Raw genomic sequence first — 18,762 nt, 5'->3', positions numbered from 1 at the left:
CTGTCTTAATGCACATTAACTAAAAAGCATAGTTTTTAAGTAATGTTTAATGTGCATTAGGTGACTTTAATGTGCATTAATTGCACATTTTTATTGACACTTTAATGCACATTAAAATAAACTAATGCACATTAAAGTGCTCATGTAGACATGCCCTGTTAGTTGTATTATGCCACAACCTTCTCCACAGTGTCATCCAAGAAGGAAAGATATGATGTTTACAGATAATATTTAGATTATATAAGCAAAGAACAAGTTCTTCAGCAAAGGGTGCACTAATGTTTCCTTCAAAGTAATAGACAACCTGCTTTACACAATGCCTTATAACCTCTACAAGGCAGGTTATTTTTTCCAGTGGTGTTTATCAGTTTAAAAGGACACTGATCCAAAACTTCACTTACTGGATAAACTTCTCTTAACATTTCCAGTATTTCAGTGAATATCATTACTTTAACAAGGTTGGGTTCCCTCATTCTTGATCTGTCAAAACAGAAACAGACAACCCTGCTTAAATATGATCAAGCCAGTGCACAAAACAACAGGCAATTTCTTCACAGCAGGAAATATTCTGATCAGCTATCAGATTTACCAGACTAACAAAATTAACCTGCTGTCTGAGATTTTGTGGATTTGATAGTGAAGGAAAATAATGTTTTTTCTCTGCCTTAGCAGAATGGTCTAAAAAATCTATACTTGGGCCACAAGCTACCTAGGATTGGTGCTATAGCCATCTTTCCTCTTCATTTACCACTGGTCTTCCACAAGCTAGGGTGACCTGGGAGAATGAAAATGATGCTGCAGATCCACTTCTTCAGAAATGAAGAGCAAAAGAGAATGATAATGCCCTACAAATCACCAAGAAAGTGGTCCTATAGTGTATCTAGAGTCTCTCACATGGCTCTTCAAAAACTTTCTTGTTCCATTAATTTCTAAGGATGGACTATTAAAAAGGTCCCTTTCTCTAACAGAAGCTTTGAGCCCTAATTGCAAAGCACAGGAGATAATAGGCTGTCCTTCACACCAGTTTTAAACCATAGTTTCCAATCTCCAAACAAAATCTGAAAAAAGATTTAAAGAACAGCCTTTTTAGACTTTGACAAAACTCCCACTGAAATCATGGAGGGTTAAAATGTCAGTGAAAACTTTGGATCTGCTGTGAATTTGGGTAAGACCCTTTGAACCCTTTGCACCTACACTAAAAGTGTCAGGCACAGTACAGTCTATGAGTCCTCCCACAGGAGGATAGCTCTACATTTCTCTCCTCTTTGTGTAAACAGGGAAGGATCTTTTGCGCACCTCACCACATTGTATTTTGAGGAAGGAAGTACAGATCTTCAACCTAAATAGATAATGCCATAGTTACACTGATGACCAAGGTTTAGTTGAATAGATAATGCCATAGTGACCTAATAATGATGATGAAAGTGTTGGAAACTAGGTCTACATCAGGAACTGTTTTTCCAGTAGAATAATATAATTTAGAGATATGACTTCTGTGACATTTGCTATATTGGCAAAAGGTCAAGAGTAGATGCAGTTGTACCAGTATAAAAGTGCTTTTTATGGTCTAGCTTATTTAATTTGGGAAATTTGTTCATGGAAGACTACCAAAACTTTTCTAGTATAAAACTGGTGCATCTAAGAAAGGGCAGAACTGCAGGCTTTAAAAAAGAAGGTCAGTGGCTATGGAAGGGAGGGGTACTAAAAATTAATTCAGTTCTTTTTATCTATTTACATTTTCCACTTATCATAAACCTCACTTATGAAGTAACAGGTGATGCTAATGAGTTGAAGGATAAGATTATAAAACAGCACATTATTAAAATTGAAACCTTAAAAACAAGCATTTCAGTTTCATTCATGTAATTCTGTGTAGTCGCTGTTCCCCTGAAGTGTTTCTTTTCCCTTGTTTTAGCATTTCCTCACAGGTCTCTAAGTTTAGTTGCTCAGAATTTTTCTATTAAAAAGGTATTAACTTTGGAATCATAGTCAAGTTGCTATCCTCTCTGAAATCCAGCCAATATCAGGATAGTTGGAGGTCTGATTATTGTAGTCACCACATTAGTACTCTGAGGCCTCTCTTCATTAAACACACCTCCTTTGCTCAGATTTGTTTGTCTGCAATGGATTTTAGCAATAATCTCTTATTTATTCATTCTACTTGCAACCTTTATTGCTTTACTGTTCTATTGTGCCTGACTATATCCTGTTTTTGACATTTTATTGCTATTCCACCTTCTCTTCTTCTATTTGCTGTATTTCCAGAATTATTCCAGAATTTAGTCTGCAGAAGACTGAGGTGGATTTGATAACAGTCTTCAAATACCTGCAGGGCAGTTACAAAGAATGGAGATGGGCTTATCTGTGTGGCTATAGGGGGCAGGGCTAGGAGAAATGAACTCAATCAACATAGATGAAATTTAGGTCAGAGACTAGGAGGAACTTTCTGACTGTGAGGGTGGTCAAGCATTAGAACAGGCCACTTAGAGAAATTGTGGAATCTCCATCCCCAGAAAACGTCAAGATCAGGTTGGATGGATCATTCTAGTTGGATAGCTAGGATTGTTTAATCAGAGATGATTCTGCCTTGAGTGTGGGGGGCTGAACTAAATGACCTTATGAGATCCCTTCCTACACTACTTTCCTATGATCCCATCCATAATAGTTATAATTCCTTAATGCTTCTATTATCTTTCACATGGTTCTCTTTGTGATAACTTAATATCCAATGCTTGTAGCCCCTCATTTTCTCTGTTGTGATTCAAAACAGAGCAAGGACATCAGTATTCAATGTACTGAATTGAAAATTTAAGCTATTAGGGCTGTATTTTTGCCTGATCCTACCTGTGTATATAGAAGAGGGGAGAGTACAAGAACATTCATCTCCCTAACCTCCAACACAAGACCCAGGCACAAATACAGTCCCTTCATTTCACTGAGCAAGCCCATCAGACAGAAAAAAGACTATTCTGTCTCACTGATCCCTCCTCACTGCCATCAGAGATCAGAGGTGCCTATTTGTGCATTCCTAAATTAGTATACATCCAGTACTCTGGAGTTCAAGAAAGAATTATGCTTCTCAGAAGTCGAACTACCCTCAGCCATGTAGTCCTGGTTGAGGGTAGTTCAATTTGTGATAAGCAAAATTCAAGTTTACTCGAGATATAATCTGCCTATGGTTTAAAAAACAGTAAATAACAGGAGCTGGGATTTTCTATTAATTTTTAGGTGAAATGACGGACATATACTGTAGTACATTCAGTAAACTTAAAGGAAACAATCTACTATCAGCGTTAAGCACACACAAAATGTTAGCTGATATTTTGTCCAGTGTTTACACTATGGCTGAAATTTGGTTGAGTAATTTATTCTAGGGAGAACAAGCTCTGGACACCTGTGTTCATTTCATAGATTTTCTAAAGATGTGTGTATATATAGGAATAATATTTACACAAGAAAATCTCCTTTGTTATGGAAGAAGATATTGAAAATAATAGGATTCCTGTGTTACAGTGATACTGTATAGGCAAATTAGTTTTACTCAAAATCAGGTCCTAGCATAGACAATTAGAGATATATGAAAGAAGAATAGCATTGCACACATTTAATTGTATATGGAAAGACCAGTTTCTTTAGTCTTTTTTGCCAATAAAAGATTTTATGTTATGGAATATTTTGTGGTATTTTGTCCATTCAGGGCAGGATGGAGCAAAAGGAGCCAAGTATTTAATTCCTTCTTTTTGGGCTACAAAAAAACTTGGATTTTTGCATGGCCTTTCTTCTCTCTCTTTTTTCCCACCTCTTTTCAGGTAACTCAGGCACAAGGCAAGACAGAACGGCATCGTAGAGACTAACTGGTTCAGAGAGGTTTAAGTATTCATCGGTGACACTCTAGTTCATCATCTGAGGTATTCAGAAGTATGCACCTGATAAAAGTAAGTTGTTGCCTATGGAAGTTTATGTCTCCCTGAACCAGTTAGTCTCTAAGGTGTCACCCTGCCCCGCCTCCTGCCCGACTTCATTGTAACTCAGTTAACTGCCTTTCTCTTTCTGGTAATGACACCAAATGCCTAAAAACTAGTTTTACTGCTGCTGTAGAGAGGAGTAGTTGTGTGTGTATCTGTCTGTGTGGGAAATCACAGTCAACTACAAAACTATATAATGCCTTTGGTCACACCAGGGGAATATCCAGAGAGAGTACATTGGCATGGTTGTATGCTCCTTTCAGACCATGCCATAGAAACAGAAGCTGGAGACTTTTTAAGTCTCTGAGGCAGGTAAAGAATTCCATCCTCTTTCCCTTCCAGGCTCAGCAGCACATCTCTTCCCCTCCCACACCTACTGGTGTCACTATCCCCACTGTCTCCATCTGCTCTGGCAATGGATAGGAGCTCCAGAGCCACTCCTTTTCTACTCCAGCTTGGCTGCATGAAGAGCCAGGCTCATCTGGGGACAGCATTGGCAATGGGTGTGTTCTTCCTCCCTGCCTGTTCCCCCTGCTCGGGGAGGAACAGGCAGGGGGCCTGCCATAGATGCCAACTTTTTTTTCTTGCTGGTGGATGCTTGCAGGCATAAAAATAAATAAATAATGAAACATCACTTTTCCTTTAACTCATTGTGTTCCCATGCCAAGCCCTGTGCATTCCCAGAAGAGGTAACACGTTACTGCTACCCGGCTCTGCAGCATCTATAAAGATCAGGCATTTTAGCTGGGCTTTTTTGTCGCTTTTATCTAATAGCTGATTGAATAAGGTTTAGCTAAAAGTGCCAAAAAGCCCTGCTGAAGTGCCTAATCTTTACAGGTGCTGCAGAGCTTGGTTGAAGTCATGCACTGCTTCTTCCAGTAAAGCACTTTTTTTTGTTTTTAAACATCTGGAAGCAGCTCCATGGGTGCTGAGCACATGCTAAATCTTCTGTGAGTGCTTGAGCCTTAGAGCACCTACAGAGTCAGTGCCTATGCTGCCTATTGCTGCCGTTGAGCCCAGCTTCTTACATAGCCTGGCTGCAGCAGGACAAGAATGGCTCTAGAGCTCTGTCCTGCCCCTTTGGCAGCTGGAAATAGCAGGGACTACAGCAGTGGTAGGCAGGTGAGGGGGCGAATAGGAGGGAAGAGGGAGGAGATGTGCTACTGAACACAGAGAGGAAAAAAAGAGGTGTGAAGAGTGTGCAATGGGGTAGGGGGATTCTTACCTGACTCAAGAACTTTAAAAAGTCTCCAGCTGCTGCTCCCATGGCATGGTCTGCTCATTCTAAGAAGGGGGAAGGTAGGATTGAAGGTGGAGTCACCCCTGTATTATCAGTCACTGCCTCCATACTCCCCCCATTTCAACATCCTGGATCTGCCCATGGGCCATATTTTAGTTGTTAAAAGTTTTTATTAGTAATTAAATAATTGAAGGGCCCTATGGCAATATTACTGCTCTGTGCTTTAGTACTTTCTTTTGGAAGTACTAAAGCATGGTGCAGTAACTGACCATACTGTGCCATATGCTTGGCGCATGGTTATTTCTAGCAGATACTTTGCCGTAGTGGCACACTATAATGGAGGAGCACACCACAATGGGAAAGTGCACCATTACGGCAAAGTAGCTGCCGGTCACATGTAGACACCCGTGGACGTAATGTCTCCATAGCACATTGCTACAACAGTGTAGTGTCACATGTAGACATGCCCAAAATGTATAAAACCACTTTTCTAAAAATAGGAGTGTTGTTGCAAAGGAGGAAGTTGGTGTGCATTGTGGTAAAGAACAGGAGGGGCTTTTTTGGTTCTTGATAGTCCAGATTCTCTCACCGTAGTTACATTTTGTGATCTTGGTCTGTAGGATAAATAATTCCATTTCCAGGAGATGATAGACTTCCTTAGAAAGCTTTAAAGGAAGATTCAGTGTCTTTATATATTGCCTGAGATGCAGAGTTGTTTTGACCATGCTTATCTAATCTGCAATGAATTATTTCCTCTGCTAAATACTGAACTGATTTTTATCTGTAATAATTCAGTAGCCTATTAAATAAAAGTATTTGAATAAAATATGGTATTTCTGCTAACCCTTCTCTACAAGTGTGAAGTAACATGCCCTTAACAAATCCTACTGCATAAAGACTCATAAATAGACAAGTATATTGAGTTATGTGCTGCCAATACTTCATTGTTGAGACACAGAAAGGATTTCCGTAGAACAGATGGCCCTTGTAGTGTTATCCAAACTGTTCATCTAAACTAACACTGTGTGGAACCTAATGCCCTCAGGCAAGGATCCGACCCATTTGCAAAGAAGCACCATGCTATCATGACAGATGGTTGTGTGTCTAGGTAGTCTAAAGACCATGCATCTGTACCAAGTACTGTTGTTGATTGCTCCCAGTAGAGAACCTTCAAATAGCTTATGGTTAAGGGATGTTCCTTCAGTAAGGGATGTTCCCTCATTTGAACAATACTTAATATAATAATATTTAATATAAAACAAAATTGTAGGCACATAAAACTTTTGCCCTACTTACACTGGGTAGAAAGAAAAAGGCAAGTTGGTCTGTCCTGGTATTGTTTAATATCTTCATTAATGATTTGGATGATGAGGCCGCATGCCCATTTAGCAAATGGCACCAAGTTGGGTGGTGTCATAGATGCTCTGGTCAAGGTAGGATTAAGAATGGTCCAGAATTGATTGGATGGAATTCAGCATGGAGGATTACAAAGTCTTGCACTTGGGACAGAATGATCACATACACAAATACAGTCTGGATGATCTGCAGAAAACGACCCAGTAGTCATCATGGACTATAAACTAAATATGAGCCAACAGTGTGTTCTTGTTGCAAAAAAAGGCCAGTAACATTGTGGGTGGCCTTAACAGGATCATCACTAGTAAATCAAGAGAAGTGATTTTCCCGCTGTATTTAGCACTTCAAAAAAAATGTGGACAAAGTCCAATAGACAGGAATAAGCATAATCGTGGGCCTGGAAAATGTGACTTCTGAGGGCAAGCTGAAAAAAAATTAAGATTATTTAGTTTGGAGAAGAAATGACTGAGTGGGGATTTGATAACTGGCTTCAAATACCTAAACGGCCATTATATGGGGGTGGAGATAGACTGCTTTCAGTAGTAGGGTGCAGTGTACCAGACAAAGAGCAAGTTTTAAATTGCAGAAAAAGAAATTTAGGTTGAATATTAGGAAGAACTTTCTCACTGTGAGGGTGGTTAAATATTTGAATAGACTACCCAGAGAGGAATCTCCATCCTTGGACATTTTTGAGTGCAGGTTAGACAAACATTTGAGAAGGTTTAGTCAGGGATGCTCCTGCCTTGAGTAGGGTTTGGACTAGATGACCTCCCTTCCAACCTTATTATGATTCTGTGGTTAAAAGCTATCAAACAACTAGTCAGTGTTAGAGTCAAAATAAGTAGAGATGGAGCCCTAGGCAAACCCTGTGGGAGAGCAGGGGGTATGCACATGTTCTGAGAGGCAGGGCGTGCTGTGACAACAACAGCAGCCCTGTGGTTTACACATATTGGGAGCTCCAAATCAGTCCCCGACTGAGCTGCAGCCGCCATTGCCACCATGTGCTGTGCCCACCCTGGCTGTTGCTCTTAAAATAGCAGCAGCCACCAGCAATTGTTTTGGAGTTCCTGGCATGGGTAAAGCCATAGGGCTGCTCTTGCTGCCAGGGCATGGACTCTAGGTGGGTGGGAGGCAATTCTGGTACCCATCCTAACTTGGCGTCTAGGGTGAGTGCCCATTTAGCCCACTCTTAGTTATGCTGCTGACCAGGGTTCAGTTGAATAGATCATTAGGAGGCAGAAACTTCTTTGTTAACTTTAACCTAAGGAGGTCATGACATTTATCTGTTTGTTTGTTTGCTTGTTTGTTTGCTTGTGTACATAATTTTTTTAATGACATATGGGACCGAAAGTAATTAGTAGAAATGATACATTTGGGAATTTTAGGAGAACAAAATGGGAAGACAAGATAATAGGATTGTGAATGGTTACACCAAGTGGTGGCTGCTTCTTGGAACAATTGTCAATCATGTGTCTAGTGTTAGTGAAATTTTTTCTTAATTCTTTCTGGTCAAAGTGTATTGACCACGACTACTTCCCTAATCAACTTTACTATGGATAAAGAGGGAGTTTCACAAATAAATCAAAAGTTATACTTTTAATCAGTTTACGATTGACTTTCACACACTTCAGAGAGGTTTGTTCCAATCCTCTTTGGCCAGAAGGTTGTCTGTGAGGCATAGACGTGAAGAGATTTTGGTAAAAGCAATAAGATCAGGAGAAAGAAAGTGTCAAAGGTAAAAGGAATATAAATTAACACCTGGTGCAGGTGGTTGTATATTATATTATGGAGGTGGAATGAATAGACTTATTTAAAAAAGGAAGTTTTAAAAAAAGAAATGTATGAAATCTAAGTGACTTAAAATAACAAAAGTTTCTTAAAAACAGACTCCATGACTTTGCATGAAAATCTTGACTTTCGTCTCCCAAGATTAGATAAGGTGGCACAGCCATAGCCATTCAACCATTTTTACGGCTGCTAGGGTGTCCTGGACACTGCTTCTCCATAGGGAATGTTCTACTAGTTAAGGTCCTAACAGTTCCCTTTATCAAGCAGAGAATCTATAGCCATCTTCTTTTTTATCCAGCTATGTTCGTTGTTGCTGACAGAAAGAGGATTAGTACAAGAGAATTCACCTGAATAAGAGAAATCTTTTGGAGGCCAAACCCCTTGGCTTTAAAGCCACTTTCCTCCAATGCAGCAAAGCCCAAGACCTGGTCCAGTATGTTTCTGATTAGAGCAAACCTGATACTTTTTTTTTTTTTTTTACCGATTCTTCATTTACTGTAGTTTAGCTGCAGTGAGGCTGAGGGTTGCATAAGTAAAAAGCCAGTGCAGGCAGAACCTACAATTGTTGATCAGTCATTTTATAATTAATCTTTACAGTTAATTTAATTTGCAATTTTTTACAATATTTTCATTAAACTGTTTTTCTTTATTTAAAAAGAACCTGATATTGCAATTTATCTTCACTATCTATTCTTTATCTTTCTAGTATTTATATCTATCAGTGAACCACATAGATACCACATATGTGTATTCCAGAGAACGTGGAATGTATCAGCAGCTGACAAAACAAAATAATAGCCTGATGTTGAAAGGGAAAAGTTCCCTCTCCACATCAGTATAATATGCAAATGGTAGCTGAAAGTTCAATTTAAACAGGTCAGATAATACACCTGGTGGACTAGAGTCATCTCTTGTATAGGTATATAGACTTTTGCAGTGGTATAACAGAAATGAATTGTTTCCTGGGATTTGTATGTATGCATTTTCATAAAACTGTTTGGTCTTTGTTAAGCTGCACTGCCACTGTATTAATATAATATTAATTTACAGACGTAAATATTGTAATATAGATAAACTTTTGCAAAAAGTGGGGAAGAACAGGTTAGCGTTGTTTCAATTTAGGTATACCATTTAATGATTTTGAAGCTAGTATTTTGTTTACCTGAGAATATACTATAAATGTATAAAGTACAATGAATATGTGAATGCATGTTCAGTAGCTGGACCCAAAGGGACAGAATTCCATCTTCAGCTCCCTGTGTGCAAAAATGAAGTTTATTTCCTACCTATGGGGACTTTTTACCATCTTGTACCATCTACAGTCTTCCCAGAGCCTGATGAAGGGACTTCGATCCTGAAAGCTTGCAGAAAAGGACAGTTTTCTTGTCATTTTCCAGTTGGTCTAATAAAAGGCATCATTTTGGAACCAAGAGTTCTAGTTTTTTGTATGTTGTTCAGTAGCTGTAGCAGTTACTGTGATATAGTGCAAGTAAAACTGGTTTTTATAGTGTGTATATTCATGTCAGTTTCTTTACTTCTCAGACTGCAGCATTGCAAGTAGAAGAAAAAGACACAAAACAGCTGAAGGAAGTAGTGGAAAGTGAACATGAAAATATAGTGTCTCTTGAGAAAAAAGAACTGCAAAAGAGAGAACCACAAAAAGGAGAATCTCAAAAGGGGCTAATAAGCAAGAAACCAAAGAAGACTCCTAGTGAGAAGGTAGAGTTTTTATTATTGTAATCCAACAAATTCTCTGTAAACATTGGATTGTCATGTCCAGTCCTTTGATGCCAGTGTATGGACCAAACAGAATGATTGCCTATTTAAGCTTTCAGTTGCTATAATAATAATATTTTGCATTTTGGTGGCCACTTTCATCCAAGGATCTCTCAGTACTTTAAATACAAAAGGTGCTTGTACATGCGATAAAATTGGCCTTTAAAGCACCTCAATTGCCATTTTGCACCGCTTTAATGGCATTGCTATTTACACGTTTGGTGACATATTCCGCTTTAATTTTATGATGATGTTCATGTTTGGTGGCATATTTCTCTTTAAATGGCTTTGTTATGTAGAAAGGAAAAACCCATCTGAGGTATTTTAGTTTGCTATGTAACAAAGCGCAACAGTGCACAGAGCACAAGAAGCCAACGTGCTCGGGGAAGCTCAGGCTTGGCAGGTTTCCAGTGCCCATGTGCTGTCCCTGCCACCTTCTCCCACTGCCAGCACACAAGACACCTTTCTGCCACCTTGCTGCTCTGCCCCAGGGGCAAGCCAGCTTGTTCCCAGGCAGGCCCAAGCGGCAAGAAGGCAGTGGGGATGGTGTTGTAGCCTACCTACCTTTCTCGTGGTGGGGGTGACAAGCTGCTGTTGGGCCGAGTGGTCTCTGAGCTGCAAGGAACCCAGTCCTTCCCTCCATGTCAGCAGCACCCCCCAGATGGTACTCAGTCACTAGCACCGGCCCGGGCAGTCCCAGAGGGTACCACTACCCCAAAGGGTACCAGATCCTGCGCAGCTCAGGGGCTGTGCAACCCAGTGGTATCTTGTGCAGTCAGCCTTCACTGGGGGGGCGTGGAAAAAAGTGGCAAGGAGCCTGATTTTTATTTTTCTCCCAGAGTCTGCCTGCCTGCCTGCCTGAGCTGCGTAGAGCCTGGTGCTTCCCTCCATAGCTGCAGCATCCCCTGGGACCACCTGGGTGGGCTGCTAGTGGCTGGGTGGTACCCAGGGGTTGCCACTGCCACATAGTGAAGCACCGGGTCCTGCGCAGCTCAGGTGGGCAGGCAGGCTCTGGGAGGAAATATATATATATATCAGGCTCCTCACGACTTTTTTTTATTCCTCAGTGGAGCCTCCCTGCACAAGCTTCTGCCAGGTCACACAGCCCCTGCGCTGCGCGGGGCTCAGTGCTCTCCTCCACAGTAGCAGCGCCTTTCAGAATCAGGAGTAGAGTTAAGAATCATTAATTCAGTTCTGTACTCTATTACTAGACCATACATTTGTGACTGGACAACACCATCCTTCCCCTGAAGAATTTAAGATTTGGGGTCTTGATCTGTCTTTCAAGGCAATAGGTACTTTACCATTTTGATATCAGTGGAATCAGAATCTGGCAAATATGGCACATTGACAATGGCGATCCCTCACAGTCAAGCATGATCAATACATATGACATATAGGATAAGAGTAAGATATTCTTGTTTGTTCTGTGATCTGTATTATACAGTATAGGCCACCAAACAGCTGTCAAACATTAATTATTCTTGGGTACTCCAGACCAGGGATAACTCTGAACTACCGACTTACAGAGTTAGAAGATTTTGTATCTTGAACTAATTTCTTGAAACACATTATTTTCTGACCCTAACAACCAAAAATAGAGAGAAGTAGTTAGCTACATTAGCCCAAGGTTATAGACACAGTCTATAAGGTGTCTGTAGATATTTAGGGTCTATTTAGGGTCACTGCCCTGCCTTTTGACTAACCAAAAATAGGAAAACTGATACCAAGAACAAAACTTTATACTTTTTTTTTTTCATATTATACATACAAAATGAATAATACTTCTATTTATTTTTTGTAACATATTGAAAAGATAATTGAAAAGGGAGATGAAAAGAGAGCATTGCTTGCTGAAATTGAGAAGCTGAGAAAGTCTGAAGGTCGAGAGAGGCAACACATAGAAAGGTATTGGTCAGAAATTTTCAGACATACTCGTTTAGGAATTCTGCACATATTTTAACCTTTTTTCCTTTTTATTTTCTTTCTCTTTCTCTCCTTTTGCATTTCAGTCTTAAAAAGGAAGTTGAACAAGTCAACCGAAGTTGGGCAAAGAAATTTGAAATCCTAAAGAAAAGGTATAGTATTACAGCATTAATCATATTAATAAAATAGTTCTTAATTTTGCCTACACTGTAAGTTAAAAAATAAAGGTATATATCTATTTCACGTATAGCAAAGTATAATTTAATATGGTTACCCAGACATTTGCCTTGCATGGAGTGGTCTTGAAATGAACAGAAACTGAATAAAAAGAAATAAGTAACTGTTTGGATAACATAATGCTGACCTGGTTGTAATTTGCCAGCCCTCTTTAGAGGCAGGCAAATTTTTATAATTAGTTTAATATTAATCAAGACAGTTGAGGAACCATGAAGATATAATAATAATAATAATCTGTTTCTAAAATCATTGTCATTAAGATATGCATTATTTACCACTGTCTGTCATATTACATTATTAAGCCTATTACAGAATCTTAGGGTATATTTCTGTTTCTCTTTGGTGCCCAGATGGCATTTTTCTGGCCACGAGTGTTTTTTGGCACCTATGCACAAGTTGAAATTCTGTTAACCCTGTGGTGTTGGTATGTAAACATGCCCACATACTCTGATTATGCACAGTAAGTTGCACACTGGCAAGGCATATATGTGGACTCATTGTGGATGCACATGTGTAAATCGGGGACTTTCTGATTCCCAATATGGTAGAGATTTCATCTCTGCATTGCTCTGTATCCATTTTAGCCAATGACTATTAAATATAAGGTGCATTGGCTCAGCTTCGAAAAAAGGACTGGAGAAGAAACTGGATAGTACCTAAGGTAGTTTCTGGTTATAACACTGTGCTGGAAAGTCATGCCTCCCACTTCCTGAGCATATATGCCCTATCCACTCAGCATTGGGGTTAAACATGGAAAATGCCTCGTCTGATATCTAAATATCTAATCTGGCTATATTTTCATAACTTATGGACTAGGGATATAAATATTATTCCAAAGATTAATTTAATCTCCTCTAATTATATCATAGAATCATAGAAAATTAGGGTTGGAAGGGACCTCAGGTGGTTATTTAGTCCAACCCCCTGCAAAAAGCAGGACCATCCCCCACTAGATCATTCCAGACGAGACTTTGCCGAGCCGGATCTTAAACCTCCAAGAAAGGAGATTCTACCACCTCTCTAGATAACCTGTTCCAGTGCTTCACCACCCTCCTACTGAGAAGGCTTTTCCTAATATCCAACTTAAACTTCCCTTGATGAAACTTGAGATCATTGCTCCTTGTTCTGTTATCTACTACTTCTGAGAACAGACTATCTCCATCCTTTTTGAAACCACTCTTCAGGTAGTTAAAGGCTGCTATCATATCCCTCCTCAGTCCTCTCTTCTGAAGACTAAATAAACCCAGTCCCTTCTGCCTCTCCTCATAAGTCATGTGCCCCAGACCCCTAACCATTTCATTGCCCCTCTGCTGGACTCTCTCCAACTTGTCCACATCCTTTCTATAGTGAGGGGCCCAAAACTGGACACAGTACTCCAGATTTGGCCTCAACAGTGCAGAATAGAGGGAAATAATTACTTCTCTCGATCTGCTGGTAACTATGGGCAACTGATGCCTCCTGATACTGGCGGGGCACCAGCAACTGATCACCAACTGGGGGGGTCCTGCAGCAGCCGATCACCACTGCCCGTGGCAGTACCAGTGGCAAACCTGGAAGACCCACCAGCACTTCTCTCAGCACCCCCACAATCTCAGGGGGGGCACTGGCCATCGGGGGTCAATCTCAGGGGGGCACGTGCCCCTCCATGCTCCTCCTATGCATCACCTATGGTGGCAACAATTCTACTAATGAAGCCCAGTATGCTGTTTTCCTTCTTGGTAACAAGGGCACACTGTTGACTTACCTTCAGCTTATTGTCCACTATAACCCCCAGATCCTTTTCTGCAGAGCTGCTGCTTAACCAGTTGGTCCCAAGCCTGTAGGGATACATCATAGTATCATAGTACTTAGGGTCAGAAGGGACCTTAACAGATCATCAGGTCCGACCCCCTGCCTGGCCAGGAACAGGTGCCAGGGTCATATCACCCCAGCCAAATACCTGTCCAGCCTCCTCTTAAAGACCCCCAAGGAAGGAGAGAGTACCACCTCAGTTGGGAGCCCATTCCAGATCCTGGCAGCCCTAACTGTAAAGTAATGTCTCCTGATGTCCAGCCTGAACCTTCTCTCTAACAGTTTGTAGCCGTTATTCCTAGTAACCCCCGGTGGTGCCCGGGGGAACAGAGCCTCCCCCAATTCCCGCTGGTCCCCTCTGGTGAGTTTGTAAATGGCCACCAGATCCCCTCTCATCCTTCTCTTGTGGAGGCTGAATAGGTTCAGGGCCTTTAGCCTCTCTTTGTAGGGCCTACCCCGCTGCCCCTTGACCATGCAAGTGGCCCTTCTCTGGACCCTCTCAATGCTAGCTACATCCCTTTTGAAGTGCAGCACCCAGAACTGGACACAGTACTCCAACCATGACCTGATCAATGCTGAATATAGGGGAAGGATCACCTCCCTGGACCTGCTTGTGATGCATCTGTAGATGCATAACAAGTTGCAGTTAGCCTTACTGACTGCTTCCTCACTTCGGCGGTTCATGTTCATCCTGGAGTCAACAATGACTCCAAGATCCCTTTCTGCCACCGTGTTGACAAGAAGGGTGTTCCCCAGCCTATAGGTTGGTTGCTGGTTCCTTTTTCCTAGATGCAGCACCTTGCACTTGTCTGCATTGAATTCCATCCTATTCTCATCCACTCACCTCTGTAATTTGTCTAGATCTAGCTGGATCCTATCCCTTCCCTCAAGTGTGCCCACCTCACCCCACAACTTGGTGTCATCAGTGAATATGGACAGCGTGCATTCCACACCCACATCCAGATCACTGATAAAGATTTTGAACAGTACAGGCCCCATGACAGAGACCTTGGGGACTCACTCCACTGCCCACATCCCTCCAAGTTGAAAATGACCCATCCACCACCACTCTCTGGGTACAGCCATCTAGCCAATTTGCCACCCATCTGACTGTGTAGGCATCAATGCCTCAGTCACCAAGTTTTTTTTTAGGGAATGTGGTGGGAAACCATGTCAAAGGCCTTCCTCAAGTACATGGGATTCTTCCATCCTAAGTGCAGGACTTAGAACTTGTCCTTGCTGAACCTCATGAGATTTCTTTTGACCCAATCCTCCAATTTGTCGAGGTCACTCTGAATCCTAGCCCTACCCTCCAACATATTTACTACTCCCCCCAGCTTGGTGTCATCTGAGAACTTGCTGAGGGTGTACTGCATCCCATCTTCCAGATCATTAATGTAGATATTGAACAAAACCAGCCCTAGGGCTGGCCCCTGGGGCACTCCACTTGATACTGGCTGCCAAATAGACTTAGAGCCATTGACCACTACCTGTTGAGCCTGACAATCCACCAGTTTTCTATCCACCTTACAGTCCATTCATCCAACCCATATTTCTTTAACTTGCTTGCAAGAATGCTTGAGAGATGGTATCAAAAACCTTACTTAAGTCAAGGTATATCGCATCCACTACTTTCCCCAGAGCCAGTCATGGAAGGCAGTCAGGTTCGTCAGGCATGACTTGCCCATGGTGAATTCATGTTGACTGTTCCTGATCACTTTCTTCTCCTCCAACTGCTTAAAAATGGATTGCTTAAGGACCTGCTTCATGATTTTTCCAGGGACTGAGATGAGGGGAGTGCCTAGTTCCATGGATCCTCCTCCTTCCCTTCCTTCAAGATGGGCACTATATTTTCCCATTGTCCAGGACTCCCCCCAGTCGCCGCAAGTTTTCAAAGACCATTGTCTTTGAAAGCCCTACAGTGACATCAGCCAACTTCCTCAGCACCCTTGGAAGCATTGCATCCAGCCCCATGAATTTGTACACATTCATCTTTTCTAAATAGTCCCGAACCTGGTATTTTACCACTGAGGGCTGCTCACCTCCACCCAAAACTGTGCTGCCTGGTGTAACAGTCTGGGAGCTGACCTTGCCTGTGAAGACTGAGATAAAAAAGGCATAGAGTACTTCAGCCTTTTCCTCATCATCCGTCACTAAGCTGCCTCCCCCATTCAGTAAGGGACCCACACTTTCCCTATCTTCCTCTTGTTGCTGATATACTTACAGAAACCCTTCTTGTTACCTTTCATGTCCCTGCTTAGCTGTAACTCCGGTTCCGCTTTGGTCTTTCTGGGCACCTATACATGTGCAATAAGGCTGCTGTGACATGCTGTAATTACAGCACATTGAAGCAGACTTGGTTAATTCTTCTCATTTGATGAGCTTTAGTTAAAGCACCCCGCTGCCATTTTTCAGTGTGGGGACACTGGTATATGTGACACTCTGGGCACTTTAATTACGGCAGCTCTTAGAGCCGTTCTAATTAAAGCACCTCCTCCTCACCCCTGGAGCACGAGTATAAACACTCCCTGATTTCATCCCAGCATGCCCAAGCAATATTATTATACTCCTCCCTAGTCATCTGTCCAAGTTTCCACTTCTTGTAAGCTTCCCTTTTGTGGTTCAGCTCACTGAAGAGTTCTCTGCTAAGCCAAGTTGGCCACCTGCCATATTTGCTCTTCTTCCTAAACATTGGGATGGTTTGTTCCTGCACCCTCAGTAAGGTTGCTTTAAACTACAGCCAGCTCACCTGGACTCCTTTCCCCTTCAAACTGGTCTCCCAAGAGATTCTACCCATCAGTTCCATGAGGGAGTCAAAGTCAACTTTTCTGAAGTCCAGGTTTCATACTCTGCTGCTCTCCTTTTTCCCTTTTGTCAGGATCCTGAACTCAGTCATCTCATGGCCACTGCTGCCCAACTTGCCATCTGCTTCTACATCCCCCACCATTTTTTCCCTGTTTGTGAGCATCAGATCAAGAATAACATGGCCCCTAGCTGGTCTCTCCAACACTTGCACCAGGAAGTTGTCTCCAACACTCTCCAAAAACTTTCTAGATTGCCTGCGCACTGCTGTACTGCTCTCCCAGAAGATGTCAGGGTGATTGAAGTCCCCCATGAGAAGCAGGGCCTGTAATCTAGAAACTTCTGCTAGTTGTCTGAAGAAAGCCTTATCTACCTCATCCTACTGGCCTGGTGATCTATGGCAGACACCCACTACGGCATCACCCTTGTTGCTATCCCCTCTAACCTTAACCCAGAAACTTTCAACAGACCCATTGCCATGAAGCTGGGAATCTGAACTCCCAGAGAGTCACACCAGTAATCAAAAGTAGATTCTCAGTCTCCTGCAGGGAACCTGGGAACCAGGAACCCCTTAACTGGGCTCTCAAGGCCTCTAGGATTCCTCCTATGGAGCTGTGATTTAGAAATTGGAAGTCCAGGGACTGGATCCAAAAGTCTTTGACTCAATAGTATCCCCACAGTGTGAGCTGCCCCAGGACCAGGGTTTCTTCCATATTTGCAATTCTTAGGCAGCCAGCCACACCAGGATTTCTTAGCTGTGCATTAGGTAGCCTGGGAATCCAACTAACCAGGGCTCTTAGATGTCCAAACTCCCTGCTGTGGAGCCACAATTTAGAGCCTTGAGCCAAGAGCTGGGAACTCCCTGGCCTGGCCTTGGGAGTTGAGAAATTCTGGCTTCCCCAGCATGGGCAGCCTGTATAGGGGCCTTGCCCCAAAGCCACAGACCCTGCGAGAATGGTGATATAAAGGCAGTATTACCAACATTTTGAAGTCTTTCTTTAATAACCCAAGCTATGTTAAAGAGAGAAGAGTGCAATCTCAAATTTGACTTGAGGTGCAATTTCACTTACTGCCTGGATAATATGGCTAACTACCAGAGGCAATTAAAGTAAAGTAAATTGCATCTAAATCAGTTGAAGGTAAATGTGTTATCTTTTTATCTAAATCTAATTATTTTCAGACCATAAAGACTAATTTGGTTTGATGAAATGTTCTGTTTATGGCGAGCTGTATAGCCAGATTGTAGGAAATTTCTTGTTTTGCCTCAGTTTCTTCTGAATTTACTGAAGTATTGCACATAGTGAAACCTTATGTTGTTTTGTTTCCCATGGAAATGTGACTGCCTGGAAAGCACACTTTGTTTTAGTTTCACAATGTTGTTAATTTTATAAATTACAATTATTCTTTATAACGCTCCTGTTTCTGTTGCATTTAACTGTAAAATATGGGAGCCCTCTTGTGGCCAAATTAATTCCTATAATGGATGAAGTATCTGCAAGTATTTTGCGAATATTAATATCTATCATATTTGTACTTGTAGTTACTTTTTAACTTTTTTCCATCAAATAAATTATATATTAAGTCTTATCAGTTGTCTTATTCTTTTTCAATTTTGTGACTTTCATGCTCATGAAAAGTGTCACCATAATACTAGAAACTGAAAACCTGTTTAATTTACAGACACAAGCAACATAGCAATACAGACTTCCTTACCCATTTGCTAGGACTGCCATGAAAGAAACCAGATAGCATTAATTGTGATGCAGATTTTTTAGATGAGGACACTTTTACGTCATTAGAAACTATCATTGGACCAACACTTTATTTTGATTAACCCACCAAATAGTTATCAGAGAGAATGGTTTTTCAGACACTAGGACT

The 18,762-nt window shown here is 41.5% G+C and overlaps 1 protein-coding gene across 2 annotated transcripts in view; it reads left to right on the top strand.

Annotated features, from left to right (window-relative positions):
* Nucleotides 1–18,762, top strand: part of C5H10orf67 (chromosome 5 C10orf67 homolog) — an 88,961-nt gene that overhangs the window by 52,657 nt on the left and 17,542 nt on the right. For both annotated transcript variants that reach the window (XM_090047321.1, XM_090047322.1), the window contains exons 10-12: nucleotides 9,892–10,068; nucleotides 11,942–12,033; nucleotides 12,138–12,203. In XM_090047321.1, the coding sequence (XP_089903447.1) occupies nucleotides 9,892–10,068; nucleotides 11,942–12,033; nucleotides 12,138–12,203 (335 nt within the window). The remainder of the gene's footprint in view (nucleotides 1–9,891; nucleotides 10,069–11,941; nucleotides 12,034–12,137; nucleotides 12,204–18,762) is intronic.

Source organism: Crocodylus siamensis, chromosome 5, assembly GCF_052110815.1.
Source record: "Crocodylus siamensis isolate JL-2025a chromosome 5, ASM5211081v1, whole genome shotgun sequence".
NCBI classification, from domain to species: Eukaryota; Metazoa; Chordata; order Crocodylia; family Crocodylidae; genus Crocodylus; species Crocodylus siamensis.
Note: the sequence above shows the minus strand (reverse complement) of the source record. Positions and strands in the feature narration are given on the sequence as shown.